The sequence below is a fragment of the Macrosteles quadrilineatus genome, unplaced genomic scaffold (genome assembly GCF_028750875.1).
Source record: "Macrosteles quadrilineatus isolate MER2022 unplaced genomic scaffold, UCM_ALF_1.0 Scaffold_35__1_contigs__length_1230758, whole genome shotgun sequence".
NCBI classification, from domain to species: domain Eukaryota; kingdom Metazoa; phylum Arthropoda; class Insecta; order Hemiptera; family Cicadellidae; genus Macrosteles; species Macrosteles quadrilineatus.
The window spans coordinates 1196651-1222739 of NW_026542628.1; the positions used below are offsets into that span (position 1 = coordinate 1196651).

Consider the following 26089-nt stretch of genomic DNA (forward strand, 5'->3'; position numbering starts at 1 on the left):
CTACTTGTATAGGTACCGTACCAAGAGCAAGAATAATATCCAGGCCTATTGATTATGAAATTAACCTGTTCTAAAATAACCTAACCTAGCCAAACTTGCGGAATCATTTCAAAATTCGGTGTGATGACACAAAGACAGTCCGGTTTTTATGTGGTTTCTAGGGTGCAAGTCCTTTGAAGTTTGGATCAGGTAAGTTTAAGTGTAGATTGTAAGTAAGTAAACCGAATTGTTTATTCATGTGACATCCAGACTGTTGTTTTTAAACAACAAAATAGGCCTACAAATTTAATAAAATGAATTTTTTAAATAGTTTTGTTGCTTGAAGCCAAGTTAATTCAATGGCACAAATAGTTCTGGCACATCCTAGGCTAAACAGCTCGTTTCACTAAGTTACAACCTACACTTTACCTTCCTTACCTTACTTTAAAACACTTAATGCAAATAGGTGATTCGGCGTAACCCGCAAACTTAAGCCCAATATCTATCCTCCCTATTTTTCCAAAGTCCTTGAATGGATCACAAGTATAAGAGGAGACAACTCGTCTCACCATGAATAATGACGATTTTGACGACCATGAATGCAGTTAAGTTTTGAAGCTTGCGATCAACTTACAATATGGGTATTTACTTATCAAAGTAAACAAATAAGTTACCAACCATTTAGCTAGCTCAAAATTAAATTAGGCTAATTACAATTCATTACTTATTCTTAGTCCTAGGTATGTACGAAGATGATATTGATACAATTTACAGATATAGGCCTATTCATGTAGCATCTAAGAACAACTTAACCAGTAAACTAATTTACAAACCCTTAACTCTCAGCATAACAGACTATCAAGTATCTTAGGCCTAAATGATAACTTAGGCTACCTTTAATCTCCCCCTCTTATCAATTTAGGTAGGCTACGGTAAGTTTGACATTTAAAAGTTTGCATTACCGGTATACTAGGGATCTAATTACAAAACAAAATAGCAGACATTACAAACATTATATTTGTAATATATTAAACAAATCTAATATCAATAATCAACCACAACTCATAGAGAAGATATAGCTACTGGTGAGCACAAATTCTTTCAAAAGAAAAGTTAGCCCATCCCTCTTATTGACTTTGTTAGAAAGATTAATATTAATAACGTAGAAAACAACACTGTAAAATAAATAAAATATGATACTTACACGTTAAACTCGGTTAAATGTTACAAGAAACACTACAAATTTGCCTTAAACAACTTCTTCGGTGTTTTTTACCAAAAGTTCCGACTCCTCACACACTTGGCAGACGCCATTTGCAAGTGGTTGAAGTTAGTTAGTTGAAGAAGTTGAAGGAGGCGGTGGAAGTCTGAGTTACGTGCAAGGAGTATCATTATGTGATGTGACAAAATGTTATACATATAATAACAATGTTTTATAAAAATGAATGAGTGATTTACTATTTATGGATTACGTCTTTTAATTGTTGTTTTTGAATTTGAATGGTACAAAAAGACTTCTCACTATAGGTACAATATCGCAAGATAACAGGTTAATCATACCAAGAAAATTTATGATTCCCGGCACATCCATAAAACGTTAATGGTTTGGACCACTTTTCTATTAAAAGCGTTTCTATTTTGTATTGAAGGAATCCCACTATTCACGGGAATGAAATAGCCATCTGCAATCCCACAAGCTGGGTCAAAGACGAAGACATCAAGTATCAAGTATTGACTTCGTTAAAAATGCTACTGCTGTACAATAAAAAATATATGTACCCTATGTTTACCCAGTTACCACCACCACCTTACAATGAATACAATGTATTTATTTGGCCAATCAACAACAACATTGTTACATGCTATGTCAGAGTACAAGCGTAATGTACAAGCATAAAATAAAATAAATATCAAGAGTTAAAAATCAAACCAACCAAAAATCGATCAAAACCAACCATGTGAAAAAAAATATGTTCAAGACCATGCACAAAAGATACAAAGCAAACAAATGCAGTTCATGCAAAATGCATGCACTATGCAAAAACAGCAAACAGGCTGTTCAGAGGAAAACTTACTTTACTAACTACAGTTTCAAAAAACTCTTTAAATTTGAAAAAAGGATTTTCAATCAGCCAGTCTAATATTGCGGTTTGGAAGTTCTTTCTTTCCTGATTTCTCACATGACCAGGAAGAGGAAGGTGATTGAACGGTTTTATTCCTGAAACAGGGTATGACCTAGCTCTTTTATCAGTCCTGGACCGAGGAATGACAAGCTTAGAACTATACCTAGTGTCATGATTGTGCACTGAACTGGTTACATGTAAATCATTCATGCTGTTCTGTACTAACAAGGCATTGGAATATATACATATTTACAACTGTCAGAATTCTTTGTCTCTTAAACAAGGGCTTACTGTGTTCTTTATAGTGAGCATGACAGAGAATTCTTACTGCCTTCTTTTGCAGTCGCAGGATCTTTTCGACATTGGGTGAGTGGCCCCACAAAATTAACCCATAGGATATGTGAGGTTGGAAAAATGCAAAGAAGGACTTTCTAAGGGTACTCTGTGGCAATTGGTCACTTAAGTCTTTTAACGTCTAATTAGACGTCTTAAAAGATGTACTACTCTACTTAGTTTCACAAATTTCAATAATTTTATTGAAGTTTACACAAAATATCAATGTTCTTCTCAATGCTTAAAATTTCGATTTCATTAGTTTTATTTCGCATGCACTGAATGTTTATTGTGCAAAGATTTATCATAGGCCTAGCAGCAGTACTCTTTTGAGCTATGAATGATTTTTCCCTAAAAAAGTTCGAGAAGGGAAAAACCCAGTCCTAGGAGTATTTTGCCTTTCAATGAACTCCCTTACAAGAATGTCTTTAGGCCAAAAAGTATGTGACAACACCTTAGATGTTAGTTCAGAAGTGACACCGATTTTAAAGGACTTATACCTGCCGAACCGAGATTTCAACTCAACACACTCAGCATTTACAACCCCAGAGGTCTTCAAATAATCACAAATGTCATCTTTGGAACAGTTAGGACTAACTTTGGACACAGATATCCATTCCAGTTTACTTACTGCCCTAACCTTACATGTAATGTCATCTACCTTTGACCCAATTATTGGTTGTTTCCGGGTTTTATGTTTAAATCTCTTACCATGCCACTGATTCCATGTAGGTTGGTCGTTATTTTTCTGTCCCTCAGAAGGACCTGATCCGAGAAAAGGTGGAAACGCGGTCTCATAATTGCTATTGCTGCCATGAATAACACTATTGACACTGACAGCTTCAATTTCAGGTTTGTTTGTTTACATCAGAATCAGATACCTTTAGCTCCAGGCCGCGGCCTGGTAGAATTGGCAACGTCGCAAGTGGTGTTGTTTAGTGACAGACGTCCCATAAGATAACATTGCAAACAGGTGACATCAGCTAATTAATTCGCAATTTTATTAATTTAAATTTATGAACATAAATTTATTAAAACATTAAATTTAAAACATACAGAATTGAAAACCGAAACAATATAAATTAAAAATGTATATCTGTACATTTTAATTGGAGTTAGTCATAGTCCAGTAACCAATCTTTCGTAAATACAAAAATACCATTAGCTGCTTCCAAACAAAACAGCTGTTACAACACACCACTTGCAACGTTGCCACTTCGAAGGCCGCGGCCTGGAGTTAAAGGCGACCAGGCCGCGACCTCATAAGTCATAAGTCTTTATTGCCATTAAATACAATAAGTACAATGGGCTCGTCCACCAATTGCTTTTGTCGCAGTTGAAAAATTCGGAAATATGGTAGAAAGGATTTAGAGTGAGCCAATTTTTTACAAAAGTTGAGAATTTTTTTGTGTGTAAATTTCTTGTACATTTTGGGCAATTTGTTGAAAAGTTTAACTCTTTGCCTGAAATAGGAAAAGAACACATTGATTTTTGAAGCCTATTTCTAGGTACAAATATATCAAACTTATTCCTAGTATCATAACTATGTACATCGCTGGTAGAATTGGCAACGTCGCAAGTCATGGTGGAAGGAAAAACATAGGTGTGCTATTCCCGTCATATTCTGACGTCACTCGGATTGCAAACAAAAGATCACCTGATTGTAACTGTCAAATTAGTATATGTATTTGTTTTTATAATAATAATAATCAAATCTTAATAATAATAAAAATTTTTATTATGATAATACAAAACGATAAAACCAAATCAAAACAAATACATATACTAATTTGACAGTTACAATCAGGTGATCTTTTGTTTGCAATCCGAGTGACGTCAGAATATGATGGGAATAGCACACCTATGTTTTTTCCTTCCACCATGGTCGCAAGTAGTACTGTTTATCATGTTCATTGGCTGTGTTAGTGATGCATTTCCCTAACAAGTTTAAATTTCTATGCTTAGGTTATAAGTCTCTAAAATACCCATGACATTCTAGAAAGTATGTTGATTAAGATTCCACCCCGTAAAGTCATTTAAACAGGGTATGGTAAATGGTAAATCAGTCTAATCATTAACTATTAATATTCAGTATAGTGGTTCAAACCATGGTGGAAGGAAAAACATAGGCGTGCTATTCATTCCCGTCACTATGACGTCACCCAGATTGCAAATACCATTTCACAATTTAGAAAAAAACCTAGCTGTAATCCACGGGCCTCACCCCGTTTGACTTCATAAGTATTAATAAAACGATTGATTGGCTGAAATAAACAAAACAGAATACAGACAACAGCGTATATAGATTGAAAAGATGCCATGTTTTGGACTTAAGTTGTCGTTTTTAGGAATTAACGGACTTTAAACTTTGTACCGAATATGCAAAGTTTGTGTGTTAGCTTTATTGCTAGATAAAGACTATAACTACCAACACTGTATTTAAATACAGTACACAAATACACAGCTCACAATGGAAATAATAGGGATGTTATGAGAAATATTCCCTTATCAACTATATATCACGTATTTTTATTTGTTTAGAGTGCTCTCTTTAGCGGATTCTTTTGATTTTATAGTTATAACATGATTTGGATTGCTCTTTTCTGAAGTTCCAGAATAGGCTACTATTTAGATTATAACTTGATGTGCCACAAAGGCACAATGACGAATATTGTAAAAACAATTTTCTTTTGAAGTATTCGTGGGCACAGCCCAAAAGAAGCATTAGCTGGCAGCTGCCACAAAAAAAACAGCTGTACAGTTACGTAACACAGCACTACTGACAGTGTTCCCGTTGCCACTTCTAAGGCTACGGCCACACGGGCGTTTTTTCACGCAAGAACGCAGCATGAAAAACCGCGAGAAATATAAGCAGCATTAAATGTAATGAGGTATGCCACACGCAGTGTGTTTTCCCGCAGTAGCGGGTGCCTATTTGTTTCAATGCTACTTTAATTTTTCGCGTGTTTTCACGCTGCGTTTGTGCGTGAAAAAAAAACGCCCGTGTGGCCGCAGCCTAAGACGTATTTGTTTATTGTATAAGGCACGTCCTGGGCCCATTTCATAGTACAAACTAATATTATTATTAAATCAGTGATCTCCCGATGGAAATCTAATGGAAATTACAAGTTATAAGTTGTAACTTGTAGTTTATTATGAAATGGGCCCCTGGAGTTTAAGGTGGCAGCGCTTGGAATATGTTATCATAAATGTAACACTCTATTTACAGGCAGTGCTTCTATGGATTTCCCCCTTGGATTTGAGCTGAGCTTGGTCCCCACCCCCAGTCACCTCTTAGACTAGATTGTAAACTTTCACTTTCATCATCAGTTCAGTAGTTGAACCAATTGATCCATACCGGTACAGTAAACTTACGTTTTCTGATACTAAAAATATATAAACGGTAAAACACTCTGAGATTAGGGCAGTTTTTTAAAATTTGAACCCTCGTTAGGGTGGTCCAAAGAACTCAAGTTTTTTTTTTAGAGACCTAGGGACCCTCCCATTTTGTTACATCTAATAATAGAATAATCTATGCAAAATCTTAGTACCCTAAGACATAAGGAAGGCAGTGCTCAACAACTTTTAGTTTTTGAAAATTTCAATAAAATAACACTGAACCCAACAAAAAATTCTTTTGTTTTATTTCCAGGATTCAGAAGTTAACAAAGCTATTGAATTGCAAGCTATTGAAGCTATTGACCCTAATACAGTTGATACTAAACATTTTCAGCATAAAGGTATCAGATTACAAAGGAGTTATATAACTTGAAATAATACCGACTTTTGGGTTTTTAACGCTTTTTGGTTTTCTTTTGTTTCAGGTTATTTGAACTGCAATATTTAACTTGGGAAGCTCAGTGTATTCATCAATAGAAACTTAAATAAATAACTGGCCTAGTAAAAGTGTCTAGTTCCTTTTTTGACAGTGTGATTTTTAGTTTGAAACCTGAGTCATTCAAAATATGACTGCGCTTAAGACGCGTCAGGCGGATAGTGTTTACTTAATTGGTGTAAAGGACTTAGAACCTTTAACTAAGAAGAACCAACTTCCTACAACAAAAGAAGTATTATTAAGATTTAATTTCTTTCTAAGTGAAAAAAATCTGTCAGAAACGCTAGTCATAGCACAATTGAAGAATTGAATGAAGTTTGAAGCAGCCCTAATCCCGACTAAGTATACCAAGGATTCAATTGAAAAACTCGAAAGTGTGCATTCACAGTGGTTACTTCTAAAGAAAAATAAAGGCAGAAGAACTGAAAAACAAAGAAAAAACAAGCACTTCTTACTTATTATTTGTAGAAAAAATAGAAAAATTGTTTGATATTGCTCATTCAGATGGTCTAATCCTCATGAAAATACAACAAGACAAAGATTTCTTAACTGACCAAAGAACTGAGAGAAAAATTATCATTTCATCTCAAGACAAGGAGTATACTAAAATACCCCCGCCGCAGCAAACCTGCAGACTAAGCGAATTTCCATTTGACTGATTGGATTTACACTGAAATGTCTACTTAAAAATATAACATTAATTCCCTATATAAATAGAATTAGTTTAACATATACTTAGGTTTGCTGCATCAGGGAGGGTAAAACTGTTTTTTTTTTGTAAAATGTTAATAGTTAGTAAGAAATAAAAACATTTTCCAAATTTGATCAAAATATGTTCATAAACAAGCAAACTACAACAGTTTACTTATTCTCCATAAAAATAACATGGGAATTTTAAATCTACAATTTTTTTTGAATTTTCTCCGTAACCATTACGCGCATAATAACGCTTCAATATACTAAATTATTTGGTTTTTTTAAGCTCTACAAAGTGGTTTAGAAAGAAATTGCTAAATTTTATGTTTTTTGGGTCAAAAACGGGGAAAACCTATTTTTACCCCATAAAACCCCGTTCCCATGGTCCAATCAAGCTGGATCGCGAACTCGTTCGAATAAACGTAGGTTTACACGTTTGTACCAAATTTCATCAAAATCGAACATTTTTGCTCGAGTTATCGTGCTAACGGACACATATATATATATATAAACATATAAATATATAAATCTAATATATAAAATTCTCGTGTCACAGTGTTTGTCTGCAAACTCCTCCGGAACGACTTCACCGATCGTTATGAAATTTGGTGTGTAAATTCTGTAGGTATGCGAATCGGACGTAAACTATTTCCCGTTTCGAAATTCTTAAAAGGGCTCCGCCCCAGTGGCTCTGGAGTTTCCCATGTTAACCTTATGAGAAATGGAATTAATGAATCTTAACAGCTGTTTCAATTAAAGAAGTTGGTTCTGTTCTATGATGTTCAATAGCATTAAAGTTACAAGGATTACCAACAGGGTGCAGCACTATTATTTCTTTTACATTTATGACAACAGCTAATTTGCAGCCAAAAGGTGAGTGAGCGTAGCGAACGAGCTAACCTGAAGGCAAGTGAGCGCAGCGAACGAGCTCCAACCTAAAGGTGAGTGAGCGTTGCGAACGAGCTCCAACCCAAAGGTGAGTGAGCGTAGCGAACGAACTTCAACCAGGACGTGATTGAGCGATGCGAACGAGATCATCTTGAAAATTAAACGTAACGGTACTTTCTTTCCATCGGTCTGTCTTAGGGGAAACCTATAACTTAGGCGATACGAAGTTCGCCGGATCAGCTAGTATATATATATATGTGAATTTGAACGGATGGTGTTTTTGGCCTCTAGGGACCTCAAAACGAAAAAAAAAATTGGTCCCGCGTCCAGGGGCCCATTTCATAATAAACTACAAGTTACAAGTTACAACTTGTATCTTGTAATTTCCATTAGATTTGCATTGGGCGATCAGATGATTTACTAATAATATTAGTTTGTACTTTATTATGAAATGGGCCCCAGGTCTTACCATGAGTACTACGGCAATAGCTTATTCCCTATATGGGAAATTCGCTAAAACAAGAAAGATCACTAGAAAGATTTCCAAAAGAAGAGATAAGAAGAAAAAATTCTTTTTCTGCTGCCGAATCCACATCCTCTTCTATTGATCCACCCGATGATGACTTAAATGAGAACCCAGTTGCCGAAAGCAGTTCAGAAAATGGTTCTGATGATGAATTATATAAACCTTTCGACCAAAAAAAAGTTAGCACAAGTTTTAGTTGGCAAGAGTGAAGATGAAGATGTTTTTGAACCAAAGGCTAAGAAGAGCCTTTTTGACATGAATGTGGCAGGGACTTTAGACAGAAATAAAATTTACTATCGTGAAGCTGTGAGGATAATTATTCCTATTGCCGCTGCACTTGGGCATGATCCTGCAGCATTGCCACTTTCAAGAAGTTCTGTAAAAAGAAAACGAAAAGCAGCAAGGCAGAATTTTTCAACAGAGATGAAATCAAACATAGACATCAAAGTACCAATTGTAGTTCATTGGGACAGCAAAATCTTGCCCGATATTTTAGGTACACAAAAGGTTGATAGACTACCAGTCCTAGTTTCCTATGCTGGTGGAAATGAGAAACTACTGGGGGTTCCAAAACTGTTCAGGGAACAGGTGCTAACACTGGAAATGCAGTACTTAAAACTCTTAAAACATGGGATCTTGATGACAAAGTGATTGGTATGGGCTTTGACACAACAGCTGTCAATACTGGCGTCAAGAATGGTGCATGCACTTTCATTAAAAATAAGTTAAACAAAGAACTTCTATGGCTAGCGTGTCACCATCACATAATGGAAATAATTTCGAGCAAAGTATTTACATTATGTTTGGGACCTTCAAGCTCTCCTGAAATACCCATATTTAAATAACTACGAGGGTTTATTTATTTACAGTATGCATGTGGAGGTTAAGCCTAGACTAGAGCTTGAACTTTGTGTAAATCTGTTTAGTGGTCTCATACAGAATGATGTAGAACAATTGAAAAGTTATGAATCACTTCATGAATTTATTTCCTTGCACCAATCGGGCAGTATATAAGGCATCGTGCCACATGATAGTCAATAAAATTATGCTGAAAGTTGTGCATTTGCTGTGCCTCAATGTAAAATTGGTTGAAGGATTTGTTTCAGGTTCCTTAATGTGATCCTTTAACATAACTGGACAAGCACACCTTAAGATGTGTTTGCTATATGGGACCTCATTCCACACGGTGACTAGTCTAAATTTTTTGAGAATTATACCACTCATTATACAGTAGACCCCCTCTTAACCGACCCTAATGGGACCGGACCTAGGTCGGATAACTCCAAAGGTCGGTTAAAACAGGCAATCCCCAAAATCATAACATAATGAAGTGCTATTTATTTGGAATTATATAATCATTATTTTGAAGTCATACTTGCATTATTTATAAAATAAATTATTCTTATCTCCTTTTTCGTATTCATAGAAAAATCACAAAAAACACAAAACATGGTTAAGTCAAATAGGCCTACTTTCAGTGGAATATATTATAATACAGTACTAGGCAAGAGTCAATAAAAATTCCTATCTTACAGAACCTTTTGTCGAAATTAAAGATACAAGCAACCATTTTGTTACAAGACAGGATGTTTATTTATAGCCTCTCACTGGAGGCTCCAGGCACAAAAACTATCTTGACCTTGGAGTTGTTAACCCCCCTTCCCTGCCCACCCTACAAGTTGAGTTGTTTGTTTACTCCAGCGATAAGAATCATTTCTCAAAATCGTAACGCACTTTATGATGTTATAAATTTGCCACGCAGATAACAAATCAGATCAGATGTGCTAGCGCTACGAACGATGATGACAAACTGACAATAGGCTATGCTATAATTTTTTAACTTATTCTTAGTCATATCCTGTGGAGATAAGCGTATGGTTCAGTTCTCATCGCCCAGCGTGGGAGCGGAAATGCCGAGATTCCTAGAAAGCGGCGGTTAAACCGAGCTGCTCTCAAAGCAAGGTCGGTTAAAACAAACTGTATTATTTTACGATCGAAGGCGGATAATCCCATTATCGGTTAATACGAGGTCGGTTAAGAGGGGGTCTACTGTAACAACTCTTAATTAGAAAATTATCACAAGGAATCCACATGTAAAAAACAAAACACAATGTATCAAATTAATTTATTAAACGAACATGATAAACCAAAATAGCAAATTGAAAACCAGAAAAGCTGCTGGGAAGATGATTCGACTTCGCCTATCAATCCAGTGTGCCATTTCATGATTTGTCATGTGAATACCAGCAAAGGCCTGACGTCTCTGCATTAGCCTACGCTTTACTTTCTTATCACTCGTGTAGTCGCCAACAGCAAGGTCGAAGGCAACATTTTTCTGAAAAAAGTGGATAAATTACAAAAATTTAAAAATGATAAGATTAATATTATAATAATATAATGGTAACTTATGCCTGCTTTATGATAATTCCTAAAATTGCAATGACAAAAGATACTATAATATTTATTTCCGGTTCCAACCTGTTGCATTCTGCGATCTCTCATTGCCGCTCTAGATCGCTGCCTCAGCTCGGGTGAAGATGGACAAGACAAGGCTTTGCGCTTCCAGGCCACTCTCTCCGACCTCAGCGACGACTTGAGTATGTATTTGCTGGACGCTCTCTTGAGTGGAACGTGGGATGTCCTGGAGAACACATCACTTCAGTACACTCCTGCTAACTTATCACTCACAATCAGTATACAGTGTAGTTTCTCATAACTTAAATGGGATATTTAATTGTGTTTCTGTTGGAAAGTTGTCATTAACTAAGCAAGCAATGTAAAAAGGTAACAAACTCAAGACAAACCTGTAAAAGCCACTACAAGGGGCCGTCAACTCAAAAAAAAAAATACCCCCGCCGCAGTAAACCTGCAGACTAAGCGAATTTCAACTTGTCTGATTATATTTCTACTAAAATATTTCCATAAATAAGACATAGGTTATTTATTCCCTATTTAAATAACATTCAATTTAACGAGTGCTTAGGTTTGCTGCTTATTCGGGGAAGGTAAAAAGTGTTTTTTGACCATACGTCAATAGTATAGAATGAAATAAATAAATTTGCATAATGTTATCAATATATATCAACTAGCAGAGTACCCGTCCTTCGTACGGGGTTGGTATATAAGTGTAAAATGTTTATTGCAGTCATAATCAAGCTTTGTGTTTGCAATGGGGCGCGACACAGTTTGATAAAATTTGGTTCTTGAAGTTTACGGTATGCTATAGTATAACACATTTACCATAGCCATAATGCTCTACTACTGCACCTAAACAATATAAAGCAAATTATCAAACCTTTGCACAATATCACAAATGATTCATTAAATGGTCATATAGGCCTAAAAATAACTGTAAACAATCCTACTTTGATAGTTCTCATTGCGTATCACAGCTTTTGTTGCTGCTTAGTTCAATTAGCTATTGTCAAAAATTCAAACAAAAAATGGCCTAATCGTGTTGTACCCTGTTGGTAAACCTTATAACGTTATATATCATAGAACCATCTTGTTTAGTTGAAACAGCTGACTAAATTCTTTAATTCCTTTTAAATGTGAATACTCTTAAGGTTAACATAGGGATCCATAGAGCCACTGGGGCGGAGCCCGGAAGGATTTTTGAGATAAGAATAGGCTTATATGTTAATCGGGAATGTGAGCTATCATTATGCCAAATTTCAGCCCAATCCGTCCAGTAGTTAAAGCGCGATTGAACTTCAAACAAACAAACACACAAACTTTCACATTTATAATATTAGTATGATAAACAAGTAAAGTAGGCCTACAACCATTTTTATTTTCTCCATATAAGAATAACATGGGAATTTTAAATTACACTATTTTTGAATTTTCCCCGTGACAGTTAGGCATACAACAGCGCTTCAATATACTAAATTATTTGTTTTTTTAAGCTCTACAAAACGGTTTAGAAAGAAATTGAACATTTTTTTGTTTTTAAGGTCAAAAATGTAAAAAAACCCATTTTTGCCCCATAAAACCCCCCATAAAACCCCCCATAAAACCCCCCATAAACCCCTGTTCCCATGGTCCGATTATGCTGGATCGCAAACTCGTTCGAATGAATGTAGGTTTACATGTTTGTACCAAATTTTATCAAAATCGGATCATTTTTGCTCGAGTTATCGCGCTAACGGACACACACACACACATATATATATATGAATTTGAACGGATGGTGTTTTTGGCCTCTAGGGACCTCAAAACGAAAAAAAAAATCGGTCCCACGTCCAGGTCTTACCATGAGTACTACGGTAATAGCTTATTCCCTATATGGGAAATTCGCTAATATTCCCTATATGGGAAATTCGCTAAAAATAAACCTGTAACCTCTGAAATTCTAGAAGAACACCGAGAAAGTTTAATTTAACCTATGGTATTATTGCGTTGGATGATCTAAATGTAATCAAAAACACTGCATCTGATACTGTTGAAAAAGGATTGGAGGTTAAATCACAAAAAACTGCGCCTAAAACCTCACAGAAAAAAAACCTTCTAGAAACCAATTAGAAGAGAAACTTGATCTAGCAACAAACTCAAGAGGTAAGTTATTTTTAATACCAACAAAAATTTAAATAACATTCAGCGATTTATTTCTCGGTAACCGAGATCCGCTGAGTTTAACAAATATCACTAAAAACTTCCTTATTTAAAGGGCTTTAAAATGGTGTATAATAGTTTTTTACCAAGTTTCAATCAAATTTCCTAATGTAATTCAATCATTGTTGTGAAAAAACATGGTAGGGCAAAGAAAAGCTATTGTGAAGAATAATACTTTTAACTGCAGGCAACGAATAACTTGTATTTTTTTCTCGCATGCAACGCCTTTTTTATAACTATTAAGCTAAGAAAAGAAACATAAAGTAGCAAAATGTGTTTGTGATAAATTAACGGTTATCGTATATTTTTCATATTTCAGATAAGATTTAAATTAACTCGCGGAAGTTCGGTTGTGGCTATACCAAAACTTCCCGACATGGATTGGACGTGGAGGAAGTGTGACATGGCCTCCTCGATCTCCAGACTTGAGCCCGTTAGATTTTTTTGTTTGGGGTTACATGTAAAGTCTAGTTTACTCGACTGTTGTAAACTCTGACGTTGAGTTACGGTAGAGAATCTTTGAGGCTGCTGGGAAAGTAAGGGAAAAATTGACGTACAAGGTCACAGTTGGCGCAATTCACAAGCGAGCTAGGGCCTGCTTGCGGGAAAACGGAGGGCACTTTACACCCAGCTGTGATTCCACCTTAAGTTGTGCTTCGGACGAAGTATGTCATAGATTTTATTTGTATTGTGTGTTTTTACTAATGTATTGTGTTTTTTTAATAACAAATTTTCCAAAGTCTAAACAAAAACTTTTTAGTTTGATGAAAGTGTAGTCTGGTCAATCATTAATTACACAAACCCTCATCATCAGTGGTCAGCTCATAAAATAGTAAGTAAAATTCATTATTTTTTACAATATCTGTTTTGGTTTAACCGTGATTTTTCACAATAGTACATAAAATTCACCATAGATTTGACAGTAGATAATTGTAGTTATACATCATTGTAAAGCCCTTTAAATAAGGAAGTTTTTAGTAATATTTGTTTAGCTCAGCGGAACTCGGTAACCGAGAAATAAATTGCTGAATGTTATTTAAATTTTCGTCAATATTAAAAATAATTGTTAAACGAAGAAATTTAAATAGAATTTTTTTCTGTACCCCAACGATTATGTGTTATATCTATTTAAAATTTTGTGAGGATTCTGAAAATGACATTTAAATTAACAATTAGTGCATTTTTAACAGAGTAATATAACCTTTTTCATAACAACTACAAAAAATTTTGAAAAGTCTTAATTTATTTGTTATTCCCTAACGGTTGAGGTTGTGAACCTCAAATGTGCGTCATTATGTCGCCATTACCATGTAGTTTGATGCAAAACTTTATTTAACACTTATGACCTGACACCCTGTATAGGTACGGTAGGTAGTCATTTAATTCAGGTTATAACTGTATTGAAATTAATTTCTTATTCAAGAATAACGTTTTAAAATTAATTTTGATATGTTAATAAGAAATCAACCAAAAACCAAAATTTAACAGTTTACGCTGCTACTATGATTTTCCATTAAAGCTTGAGGCATCGTAAGCTTTACTCTGTTGTTCTTCATTTTGTTGTTTAGATCGCTTGGTTATGCCTAAAGTTCCAAGCATTACAAATATTGTTTGTAACATTAACTCTACAATATTTTCCAAAATAGATTAATTGATAATAATTTGGTGGACTATTTCGTATTAGATTAATTTAATATAATGGTTTTTTTTAATCATTTATACAAATAACTTCAAATTCTCTCTGAAGTTTTACTTAAGGAATAATTTATTTTTTTATTTTTCCCCAAACCTTATCTTCAACTAGCTTTAGATATTAGAATAACTATTTACTGCTTGTTCAATAATTTCAATCTCCGAGTGATTTGATACCCAGGCACATCAGTTACAAATGAAAAAGGACATTTTTCGAACCAAATTTTAGCATTAAAAATCTTAAAATACCATAAAATACTATATACAGCTTCTCTTATTATTTCAAATGCAATTTTTATATTTCCATTCTACTCATGTGTTTAGATATATACTAGCTGTACCATCGGGCTTTGCCCCGTTTAACTTCATAAGTATTCGCATGGCTCAATCACGTCCTGATTGAATTTCGTTTGCTACGCTCACTCACCTTTAGGTTGGAGCTCGTTCGCTGCGCTCACTTGCCTTCAGGTTAGCTCGTTCGCTACGCTAATTTGACTCCAGGTTGAAGTTCGTTCGCTACGCTCACTCACCTTTTGGTTGCAAATTCGCTGTTGTCATAAATTAAAAAAAAAATAGTGCTGCACCCTGTTGGTAATCCTTGTAACTTTTAATGCTATTGAACATCATAGAATAGAACCAACTTGTTTAATTGAAACAGCTGTTAAGATTCATTAATTCCTTTTAAATATGAAAAATCATAAGGTTAACATGGGAAACTCCAAAGCCACTGGGGCGGAGCCCGAGAGTCCAACCAGAATAAAAACTACTTAGTTTTCCTATTTAATGCCTAAAAAATCAGTGTACCAAATTTCAGCCTCCTAGGTAAATGGGAAGTGGGAGAATTAGTGATGAGTGAGTGAGTGAGTGAGTCAGTGAGGGCTTTGCCTTTTATATATATAGATTAAGATTAAATAAATCTATCTATATATATAATACGTGAAGCCGTATTTTGTTAACGCAACTCCTCCCTTATTTGTGGACCAATTTCAACGTTTAAGGTGTCAAGAGATTCGTCTCAATATGTAGTTTTGCAATAAGGTTTTAGAACTTTAAAATTTTTACTCTTAAGGGCGTGAGACCCTCTTAAAGGTCGGGTTTTCCTCATAAGAAATACATAGAACAAATTTAAAAACAAAAACAGCTGTTTATAAAAAGAAACGCTTTAGTAAATATTGATGTTTTAATATTCAGTAGGTTAAGACCAAGTTAAACATTAATTCAGTTTTATTGTAAAAACGGAAAATGCCTCAAGTTGAAAGAAGAAATATTGAAAACGGGAGAAGGAGACAATTAATAATAAGGTATCTTATGCGTATGAGGAGAGTAGAGAAAGAGAGGCCTGATCTAACAGATACACATCCATATACACATGCACTTGGTGAGATGAATAATATTTTCCAGTTCTGCTATGCAACTTACTTTGGAAGTGAAAAATATGCGAAGCACACAGTGTTGTTACGGTCGTAAAATAAACTTGCCTAATGTCAGATCAAAAAATGTATGCAAGACATTTTTACTTATGACAACAGATCGAGATATTTCAAAACATTTATTAGAAACCATAATAATGCCTTGAGTTGATAAGTTCAAGTACTGTAGTAAGATTATACCAAATCTTGGCGGTCTTTATGTTTTTATTGTAAACTTTTGTATTACTCGCTCTACTTTAATTGAGGAAAAACACAAATGGATTGTTTAGTTCTAGGTTATGTTGCCAGTTCCTCGGACAAACGTATAACAAGTTTTTTGACTGAATTTTAGTGACAATATTAGACATAAGTGAAGGAATTAGTGTTCATGTATTCAATGATCGAGTAGTTACAGTCAAGTTTATTTTTATGATTCAGGAGAGGAAAATAATATACGCTGTTCAAAAAGAGAAAATGAAAATTGCTATCCAAATCGTATAGCTAAAAAAGTTATCCAACCTATTTCGACAAATGAATCCATACTTTCAAAACTTTGGGACAGGTATTAAGAGAAACCCCACTGAACAACGTGAGGACGTTCTGATGCGGGGCATATACTGTGACTAACACACACGTTAAAATACGTTAACCAGCTTTCAGTGTTGCTGGTTTAGCCTATTCAAAGCAGATTATGGCTGTCCAGTTAGTTGGTAACCCATAGTTTTTGGGTAAAATAATGGAGCACATTAAATGGTTGATATCACTCCACTTTTCAGGATTCTCTACGAAGAAAATTCGTTTGATTAGGGGGATGTCTAGGCAACAGTTTTCTTCAATTCTCAATGCTGGAAAAACTTGTTAGCTCGAATTGAAGCAGATCGTTTAGCATTCATTAGAAGCTACCAGTTAAAACTGAGAGCAGAAATAATGCAGGTTAACCTTGACGACGCAAATAGAGATATTTAAAATTAGTTTCTAACAAGTGTTTAAACAACTCTAAGATGTAGGCCTAACTAGAATTACTCGAATTTAAGCATAACGTTTTCCTTGGCGTTATGTTTCATACTATGCGGCTCATTGAGCTACACGGGTTCTCTAGTAGGTATATATTTTGTAAATGGTGTATCCGTTGGAATCTTACTAATATTATAAATGTGAAAGTTTGTGTTTGTTTGTTTGTTTGAAGTTCAATCACGCATTAACTACTGGACGGATTGGGCTGTAATTTGACACGATGATAGCTCACATTCCCGATTAACATATAGGCATATTCTTATCTCAAAAATCCTTTCGGGCTCCGCCCCAGTGGCTCTGTAATTCCCCATGTTGACCTTATAAGTATTCATATTATTTAAAGGGAATTAAAGAATTTTGTCAGCTGTTTCAACTAAAAAAGTTGGTTCTATGATATGCAAAAGCATTAAAAAGTTAAAAGATTTACCAACAGGGTGCAGCACTATTACTTTTTTTCATTTATGAAAACAGCTAATTTGAACTAAGCAGCAACAAAAAGCTGTGATACGCAATGAAAACTGTCAATGTAGGATTGTTTACAGTTTTTTATGTTTTTAATTTAATGAATAATTTGTGATATTTTGCGAATTTTTAAAAATTAATTTTTCTCTATTGTTTAGGTGAAGTGGTAGAACATTATGGCTATGGTAGATGTGTAATATTATGTATACCATAAATTTAAAGAAGCAAATTTTATCAAACTGTGCGCTCCCCCATTGAAAACGCAAAGCTGGAGTATAACTGCAATAAGCATTTTATTCCTATATGCCAACCCCGTACGAAGGACGGATGCTACTAAATAAATAAAATAAATAAATAAATAAACATATACAATACATACTCCTGTCTATGCACTATATTAACGAATGCAAATTCTGCCAGTGATAAAAATATGAATAGATTGCATCCAATAAACCAGATGTCATTCATCTTCAAGTGAGAAAGTTTTGGCATTGCATCATTCATAGCACCAAGTCCAAAAAGTCCAAGCATTGTGCATGTTGCTGAAATAAAAGCAAATATGAATAGAAATATCATCATTCTATTCTATATGATTTGATTATTGATACAACACTTCAAAACAGCATTTTATTCATAACAGTCAGCAATTTAATAATATACATATAAACATTATGTGAGTATCCCTAAAATTGACAAAAATGTATCTGTATTTGAAATTTAATAATTTTAGAGCATGTATACTTGGCAGCAGCATTAATCTTCTTCCCCGACGTTTTCAACGACAAAAAAAAACTAATCCCCTCAAACGAACCTTTGTCTCAGATTTGAGCTCACTTGGCTGCTACGAAAGCTAAAAGGAGACCTTAATTTACAGACAACCCACATACCAGTACACAATAAATGTACCAAAAGAACAGAATGAGGAAATATAATTTCTTCACTTACCTAACCAAATACGGCATGGCACAACTTCAGGATGGACCCAGAAGGTTCCCCAAGACGTTATGACCAGCAAAACACTTGGTCCATAGTAATCCCAGAAGTAAAAGCCAAATTTCCTATCGAAATAAAAGGTAACAATGAGAGAATTCTTGCGTATGCCTAAAAAGAAGAAAATATGTCACAATTAGTACAATCTTCACTTTATAATTTTGAGTATAATGAGGAAATAAGTATTCTCGGGCAAAATATTAAAAGAACTTTGTATTGGTTTTTGTAAATAGTATTAAATACTATTTAGATACTATTTAAATAATATACTATTTATTTTTGCATTTGCAACCCAAGGCCAAGTTAACACGAACGGCCACCGCACCTCAGGCCAAACTTCCCTGCGAACTTGTTGAAATTGTGAACAACTCTTGCGATCACGGGGGTTATTATCATTGTCACCCCTCAATCATGGTAAATTATTAATTTAAAAAATAAAATCCATTTTTGTTCTATAAAAACTGTTTTCGTACAAAACGCTGCAACACCCTTTTGTTCGTAGTGGTAAATCTGACACTTATTATACTGAAAATGTTAATTACAATTTAGTACTATCACTAGCTCTTATTTTTGAATTTAATAGTCTACCTTACAAACACAAAGACCAGACTCACCACAAGTATGTACATCTTCAAAATCTCCTTTGGGTTTGTCATTATTCCACTTGTCACAATTATCTGTAATGGTAAAATACCATACAACTATACACAGTAAAATAATATATTGCTGCACATAAATATTAAAATTTACTCAGAATGTAACAAGTGATTGGTGGTTATAAATTATATGAAAAATTTTGAAATAACTCACTGGCCTTCTAATCATTAAAAATAAATTTTGCAAATCAATCACATTTTTTGAGTTTGAATCTGTCTTTAATACTCGGAGCTCATCTTCCTCGTTTGGAAGTGACTCACCGAATTTACCTATTTGACTTAGTTGGGAAATAAATAAATACACACTACTCTTGCCTGACATTTTTACACCTTGTTCCATAGCAATAAATAGTAATGTAATATCTATATTTTCCCAAAAACAGAAATATCTGACATTATATACAAGTTACTCAAATTATGTTCAACATTCACGTATTGCCGTTTTTACATCATCGATAACTGGTGCCAGAGAAAAACAGATATCGGAAGAGGAGTTGAGTAAGAAGAGAAAGGAGGAGAGAAGAAAGGAAGGATGCAACCGTGGAGGAAGAGTAGAAAGGAATGAGATGAGTGGGAAAATGAAGGAGATGAAGGTGGAGGAAGAGAAGAAATAAAGGAGAAAAATATAGAACAGAAGAAAGGAAGGAGATTAGTGTGGAGGAAGAGTAGACAGGATGGAAAAGAGTATGGGAAGGAATAGAAATGAAGGAGATGAGTGTGGAGGAAGAATAGAAATAAGGAAACGAGTTGGAGGAAGAGTAGAACCAAAGGAGATGAGTGTAGATGAAGAGTGGAAATGAAGGCGACGAGTGTGGACGAATAGTAGAAGGAAGGAGATGAGTGTGGAGGAAGAGTGTGGAGGAAGAGTAGAAAGGAAGGAGTTGAGTGTGGATGAAGAGTAGAACCAAAGGAGATGAGTGTGGAGGAAGAGTAGAATTATTTAGGCAAGTGTAAACATCTAAATTAGTTTTTTCAACGTGAATAAACTAAGGGGTAAAGAACGTTACCTACGGAGGTGATGAATGTGTCACTGGTGGTTTGGTTTGTAGAAGTGAAGGCCTTGAGACCATTTAAGTTGAACTCGGATAGTCCTGTGGCTACTGAGGGAAGCACCACGACAGGCACTGAGCTATCCCACTCAAGTATAACAACGCTCAGGTTGTATCTCCCTGTTTAAAAAATTTACCTTACATTACAAACTGAATCAAACTAGAGTTGTTTAAAGCAAATTGAACCACTGTTAAAGCTCAACAACTGCTTGCACAGGACTGATAAAAAAATTCTCATTTAAAAACTAATACTAACAAGAATACGTGTATCCATTAGAGAAAAATAGTGATTTGGAGCATTGTCTCCTCTTAAACAAGGCTGCGTTGCAGCAATAATGCAATGATGGTTGGCCACTGGATTGTTAAAATTAGCACTAAGAAGGTTTATGTTACCTGGCTTCTGTCTACGATCGACGGTAGTTTTAGGAAACTACAGCTGTTTCATGTAAAAGAAGCCTGGAAAATGATTAAGAGTATGAGAGGTAAATGTGTTAGTAGAGAGAGAAATATTGTACCAGTTAGAACCCTCCTAGATCACTATAAGGAACTATTTGATAGTACAGATAAGTGGGAGCCACAGCACATTGGAAGGCTGATAGTTGTGGAAACCGTACCAGAATTGGACAGACAAATAGACAGAGGAGAGCTAGTTAAGGCATTTAAGTAATTAAAAAATAGGAAAGCATGTGGAGTTGACCGAATATGTCCAGAGTTCTGAAAATATTTTTTCAATTTGGTTCAGGTTTTAATCGGCGATTGCGAAGTATAATCATAATAATAATATATAATAAGTTGATATTTTATATTTTTATTTGTATTTAATAGATATAAATCAATATATTTTTTTACCGCGTTTCTGGTACAACATCTATTTTGAATGAAATTTAAATATGTATGTTTTTGAGCTTGAGGTAGTGTTTTAATGAATTCCCATTGGCTACCGCGACCATATCCATGCATTCAGTGTGGTGTACATACTTACCGCTTAACCACTACATCAGTGCACCCAACCGACTGTCTCACTTCCGGTTCTCGGCCCGTGCGTAGCCTCAGACTCAGTTAATCAGGAGATGTCTGAATAGTCCAAACAATAATGATGATATTATATTTTCATTTGAAACTTTAATACAAGGTGGTCTAATAAAATCCGAAACTTTTAAACAGTGTTTTCAAAGATGCTCTTTTATTTAGAACGCATCAACACATTCAACTATTTTTTTTGTTGCATTTACCCTATCCTACGATTTCAAGCTTTGAAAACGTGTGTGAAAGAAGCGATGACGATATACAAAAATGCCAAAGAAGATCTGGTTTGCCATGAAAAACAAAATATCGTCAATTTTCAATGGAAAAGCCTGTTGAATTAAAAAAAAAAACAATGGATTTTCAGGAAAATATAATTGATATGGTGATTGATAGCAAGAGTAATAAAGTCATTGAATTGAACAGAAAACGTTTACGGCTGATTATAAAGACAGTCATCTTCTGCGCAAGGAGTTATCTACCGCAACAGGGGCATCGTGATTACGGATTGATTCCTGACTTCAGACAAACTGGCGAGGACAGTTTCAGTTTGAGAGGTAACCACGGAATATTTCAGGGCCTTTTAGCCTTTCGAATTGATGCAGATGATCAAGATTTAAAACACTACTTAGATACCTGCAACAAAAACAGTAGTATGATAAGTAATACTGCGCAAAATGAAAAAAATAGACTGTATTGGAGAAGGCATAAGAGAAAAATTAGCAAACGACATAAAAAATGCAAAGTTTTACTCCATTTTTTGTGACGAAATAACAGACATCATCACTAAAGAACAAATGATGTTTTAATTAAATAACTTACGTCATCAATCCATAAATTGCTGTGGAGTACGCGTTTCAACCATCAGGTCATCCTCAGCTCCACTGTCACTAAGAGTGCGTGTAGCCGCAAACCTGAGCCCGTCCAGCCGTGCGCACGGTGTTATCACAGTATTTGTTATCTAAATGTTTCGTACGTGTCGTGTATGTGTGATAAATGTAAAATATGTTTGGACTATTTATTTAATATATCGACGCTGTTGCTATAATGCAACATAGAAGCAAATTCAACCTAGTGACAGTGGAGCTGAGGATGACCTGATGGTTGAAACGCGTACTCCACAGCAATTTTTGGATTGATGACGTAAGTTATATAATTATTTGATTACTCAATCCGTTGTGCTACAATCTCAACATTATGAAATGACGTTTTGCGTTACATACGTTGACAACTGGGCATTCAATTAAAGAAGCCATTAACAAAGAGCTTGAAGCATTGGAATTGAGCTATTAATACCTTTGTGGCCAAGGCTACGATGGAGGATCCAACATGGCCGGAAAGTTCAAAGGGGTACAGGCCCGCATAATAGAAAAATAGCCTTTGCCTATATACACACACTGCTTTAGCTACTCGTTGAACTTAGTAATATCAAAGTCGTGCGAAACTCCAGCAGTAAGGAATATGATGGGAATTGTGGGATCATTATCGGCATTTTTATCTGCATCAGCCAATAGAATGAATGCTTTGGAGGCTATTATCTCACAACTTCCAGTCACAGAAACCAAAAAGACAAAGCTGAAAGCCATGTGCCCAACTCGTTGGGTCGGGAGACATGATACTCTAATTACTTTCAAGGAATTACTGATCCCAGTTGTTACTTTACTTTGACAATCTGTCAAGCAGTAAAGATGTAAATGCTGAAACAGCAAGCAAAGCTTGTATGTTTGGTTCTGCAGTTCATAGGGGCGAGTTCCTTGTTGCTCTAGAAGTTACTGCATATTTCTTTTCCATCACTATACGACTTAGTGGACAGCTACAAAATCCTAAGGTTGATCTAGCATTGAAACACGTTACAGAAGTGTTGGAAGTTTTGAAGTGTTAAAGATGGGCTGGGGAACTAGAGTTTGGAAATATTTTTGAAAATGCCTTAAGTGTAGCGCAGGACATTGGGAGCGACATTTCCATGCCAAGAAGCTGCTCTAGACAGACCCATCGAGAAAATTTTCCTGCGTCAAACGTTGAAGAGTAAATGAAGTTTCCTGGTCCATATTCTGTCCAGTTATGGATCATTTTGTTTCGGAGCTAGAAACACAATTCTCCCAAAACTTCTTTACCATACTATTACTTGAAGGTCTGATGCCTTCTTATAGGTATAAATACAGTGAAGAGGAAGTACTGAAGGCAAGTAACATCTATGAATCCCTCCTAGACAACGCAGCATTTCTCAGATCAGAACTAAAACTTTGGAGAGCAAAATGGGAAAAGGAGGCGGCACTGCCAGCAACTTCAATAGAAGCTTTGGAACTCTGCAACAAACAATTTGTCCCAAACATATTTACATTCCTCCAAATTTTTACGACAACCCAGTTACAACCAGCACTGCGGAGAGAAGCTTTTCCACTCTTTGGCGCATTAAAACCTACCTAAGGAGTACAATGGGTCTAACCAGACTAAATGGACTGGCTTTGGCAAACATCCACAAAGAGGTGGAGATTGATGTTGAAAAGGTGATTGACATTTTCTCCCTAAAAAAGATAAGATATATGCTGATGCCCAAGTGGAACGAAGATTGAAGAGGGAGAATGAGTAATCCATTGTGTATAAGTGTATAAAATAAATAGAGTATAGTAAGATATGGTTAACAATGTTTTTTATTCCTTAAAGATCAACCTAATTATCAGGGAACAATTGAACACAGTTTTAGACGTTAAAAATTGCTTTAGAAAGTCACCAAAGGGCCTTGAAAATACAAAAAAAACCCTGAACACCCCCCCCCCTGCTTGGGAGGTGTTCCATAATCCCCAAAACTCCCCAGTAGCCCCCCCTCCCATTTAGAATGTCCTAGAACCGCTATTGGAGGCATGAAACAGCTGTAGTTTCCTAAAACTACCATGGATTGTAGACAGAAGCCAGGTAACATAAACCTTATAAGTAACAAAAATATGAACGTTGTACCTTTGACTATTGATGCAACTAGATATTCCATCTCCATGTTAAATTTGTCACCAGTTATTTAATCAAAATCGTCATAGTTTATGTAAGCCGCCAACAGAGTGTGTTGGTCTAAGTTACTGATTTCTGTTGAATGAATATACAAACTTTTTTACTGAGCCAAACTAATGCAATAGCCTATTGTGAGCTATAGCAACTGTTATGACCCATAAACTTGGTCAGCAACAAAAAATAAGGTGGAAAACAGAATTTTAGACAACAGCCCATTCTGTGACTGGCCACGGCCAACTTTAACTCCAGGCTGCGGCCTGGTAGAATTGGCAACGTCACAAGTGGTGTTGTTTGGTGCCAGATGTCCCATAAGATGGCAGATAGGTGACATCAGCTTGCATTTTATTCATTTCAATTTAAATTTATGGATATAAATTTTTTTAAATGTTGAAAACAAAACATAGAGAATTGAAATCAAAACAATATGAATTTAAAATCGATATCTGTACATTTAAAGCGGAGTAAATATTTTCATAGTTCAGTGACCAAGTTTTCGTAAATACACAAATACCATTAGCTGCTTCCAAAAAAAAACAGCTGTTACAACTCTACTTCCGACGTTGCCACTTCGAAGGCCGCGGCCTGGAGTTAAAGGGGCTATCGCTTTCTTGAGTCGAGTTCTGAGGGGACATGAGCTAAATTTATTTACGACTGAAAAGAAGTTTCTGTCCATACTTTTCTGTCTTCACAAGACCAGATAAATTGTGATGGGAGCTAAGCTGCGCATAATAACTGACCATAAGGCACTATAATTTTCATAAAAACTTGCAAATTGCCCAATTTCACGATTAACTAGATGGGTCCTTGCTTTACAAGAATACCAATACACAATCGAGGGATGTCCGGGTATGGATAATATAGTGGCAGATTCTTTAAGCCGCTACTGTAAAAGTGATATATCACAGGAAAGAAACGGTGATGATGAACCAAAAATAGTGGATGCAACTGTGAAAAGACAACCAAATAGGTACTCAAACAATGTTAGACTTAAAAATTTAAAAGAACATCAACATTTGGACCCACAATATAACAACATAATACAACAAAAGTTAAGAGAGAAGGATGGTGAAGTTTTACCAAAACCTTTGCTAAATGATGAAATAGAAGATGGACTTTTATTAAAGAAAAACAACAATGATGTATGGAAGGTTGTAATACCAGAAGCGTTAGTAGAAAGTTTGATATGGAGTTGTCACTTTTATTATTTACATTGTGGTCCTCAGAAGTGTTACCAAATTTTAAATAAGAGCTTTGGATTCAAGAATATGACCAGGACCAGGACGTAGGCTTTATTAGGCTTAGGAGTCCGTCAGACAGAAATCAAAGAAGCAAGGATGTCGCTAGGCCCTGATTCTGCGGCTAAGGCCAGTGGAATGCAAGTGGCTGTGCCAGGTGCAGATGATCCTGATTTTACCACCTTTAATTCTGTTTGACCCTGAAGAGGAGTACAACTTTTACTTAATAGTGGGAAACCCTGAAGACGTCCTGGAGATGGAGTTAGAAGAGGACTTCACTCTGGAGTTCTAGAGGACAACCACTCTTCAAGACAACCTAAAGCTTCATATGTATTATTAGTTACAAGATTTAATGTTCCTATTAGTTTATTTATTTTTTTTTGCTCAATTTCAAGACTTTGATTAATCTAAATGTTCAAAAGTTTTCTGTGATATTAGAATTTTGTGAAACTCGCAATAGAAATTAGCTTCGTCACGAAATTGAGGGGACAATTACGACATTCCCAAAGTTAACTGCCGTAATAATCATATAATAGGCCTACTCAATTAACCAAACTTAAGA

At 35.3% G+C, this 26089-nt stretch overlaps 3 protein-coding genes across 4 annotated transcripts in view; 1 reads left to right on the forward strand and 2 right to left on the reverse strand.

The window, feature by feature from the left end:
• LOC129005817 (AP-2 complex subunit alpha-like) overlaps positions 1-1294 on the reverse strand; it is a 74492-nt gene extending 73198 nt beyond the window's left edge. Inside the window, exon 1 of one of the 2 annotated variants that reach the window (XM_054434827.1) lies at positions 1184-1294. The gene's annotated coding sequence lies outside the window, so the exon portion shown is untranslated. The remainder of the gene's footprint in view (positions 1-1183) is intronic. The other variant, XM_054434828.1, reaches the window with a different exon arrangement.
• Positions 1-25713, forward strand: part of LOC129005818 (uncharacterized) — a 127777-nt gene extending 102064 nt beyond the window's left edge. The window contains exon 3 of the mRNA XM_054434829.1: positions 25626-25713. The gene's annotated coding sequence lies outside the window, so the exon portion shown is untranslated. The remainder of the gene's footprint in view (positions 1-25625) is intronic.
• On the reverse strand, positions 10509-20540 carry LOC129005815 (pH-sensitive chloride channel 2-like). The gene is made up of 7 exons (XM_054434824.1): positions 20531-20540; positions 20225-20386; positions 19176-19238; positions 18517-18672; positions 17951-18113; positions 10859-11021; positions 10509-10715 (listed from the first exon to the last, which is right to left on the reverse strand). The coding sequence occupies exons 1-7, from the start codon at positions 20538-20540 to the stop codon at positions 10509-10511; spliced, it is 924 nt and encodes a 307-aa protein (XP_054290799.1).
• Positions 25714-26089: the final 376 nt, after the last annotated feature.

Bases quoted from the DNA above. Each gene is read 5' to 3' on its own strand.
- LOC129005815 (XM_054434824.1), bottom strand. The intron at 18,114-18,516 runs GTAAGTGAAGAA...CTTTTATTTCAG, and splicing joins GCCATGCCGTATTTGGTTAG to CAACATGCACAATGCTTGGA. The intron at 11,022-17,950 runs GTATGTATTGTA...TGTGTTCTCCAG, and splicing joins AATATAGTGCATAGACAGGA to GACATCCCACGTTCCACTCA.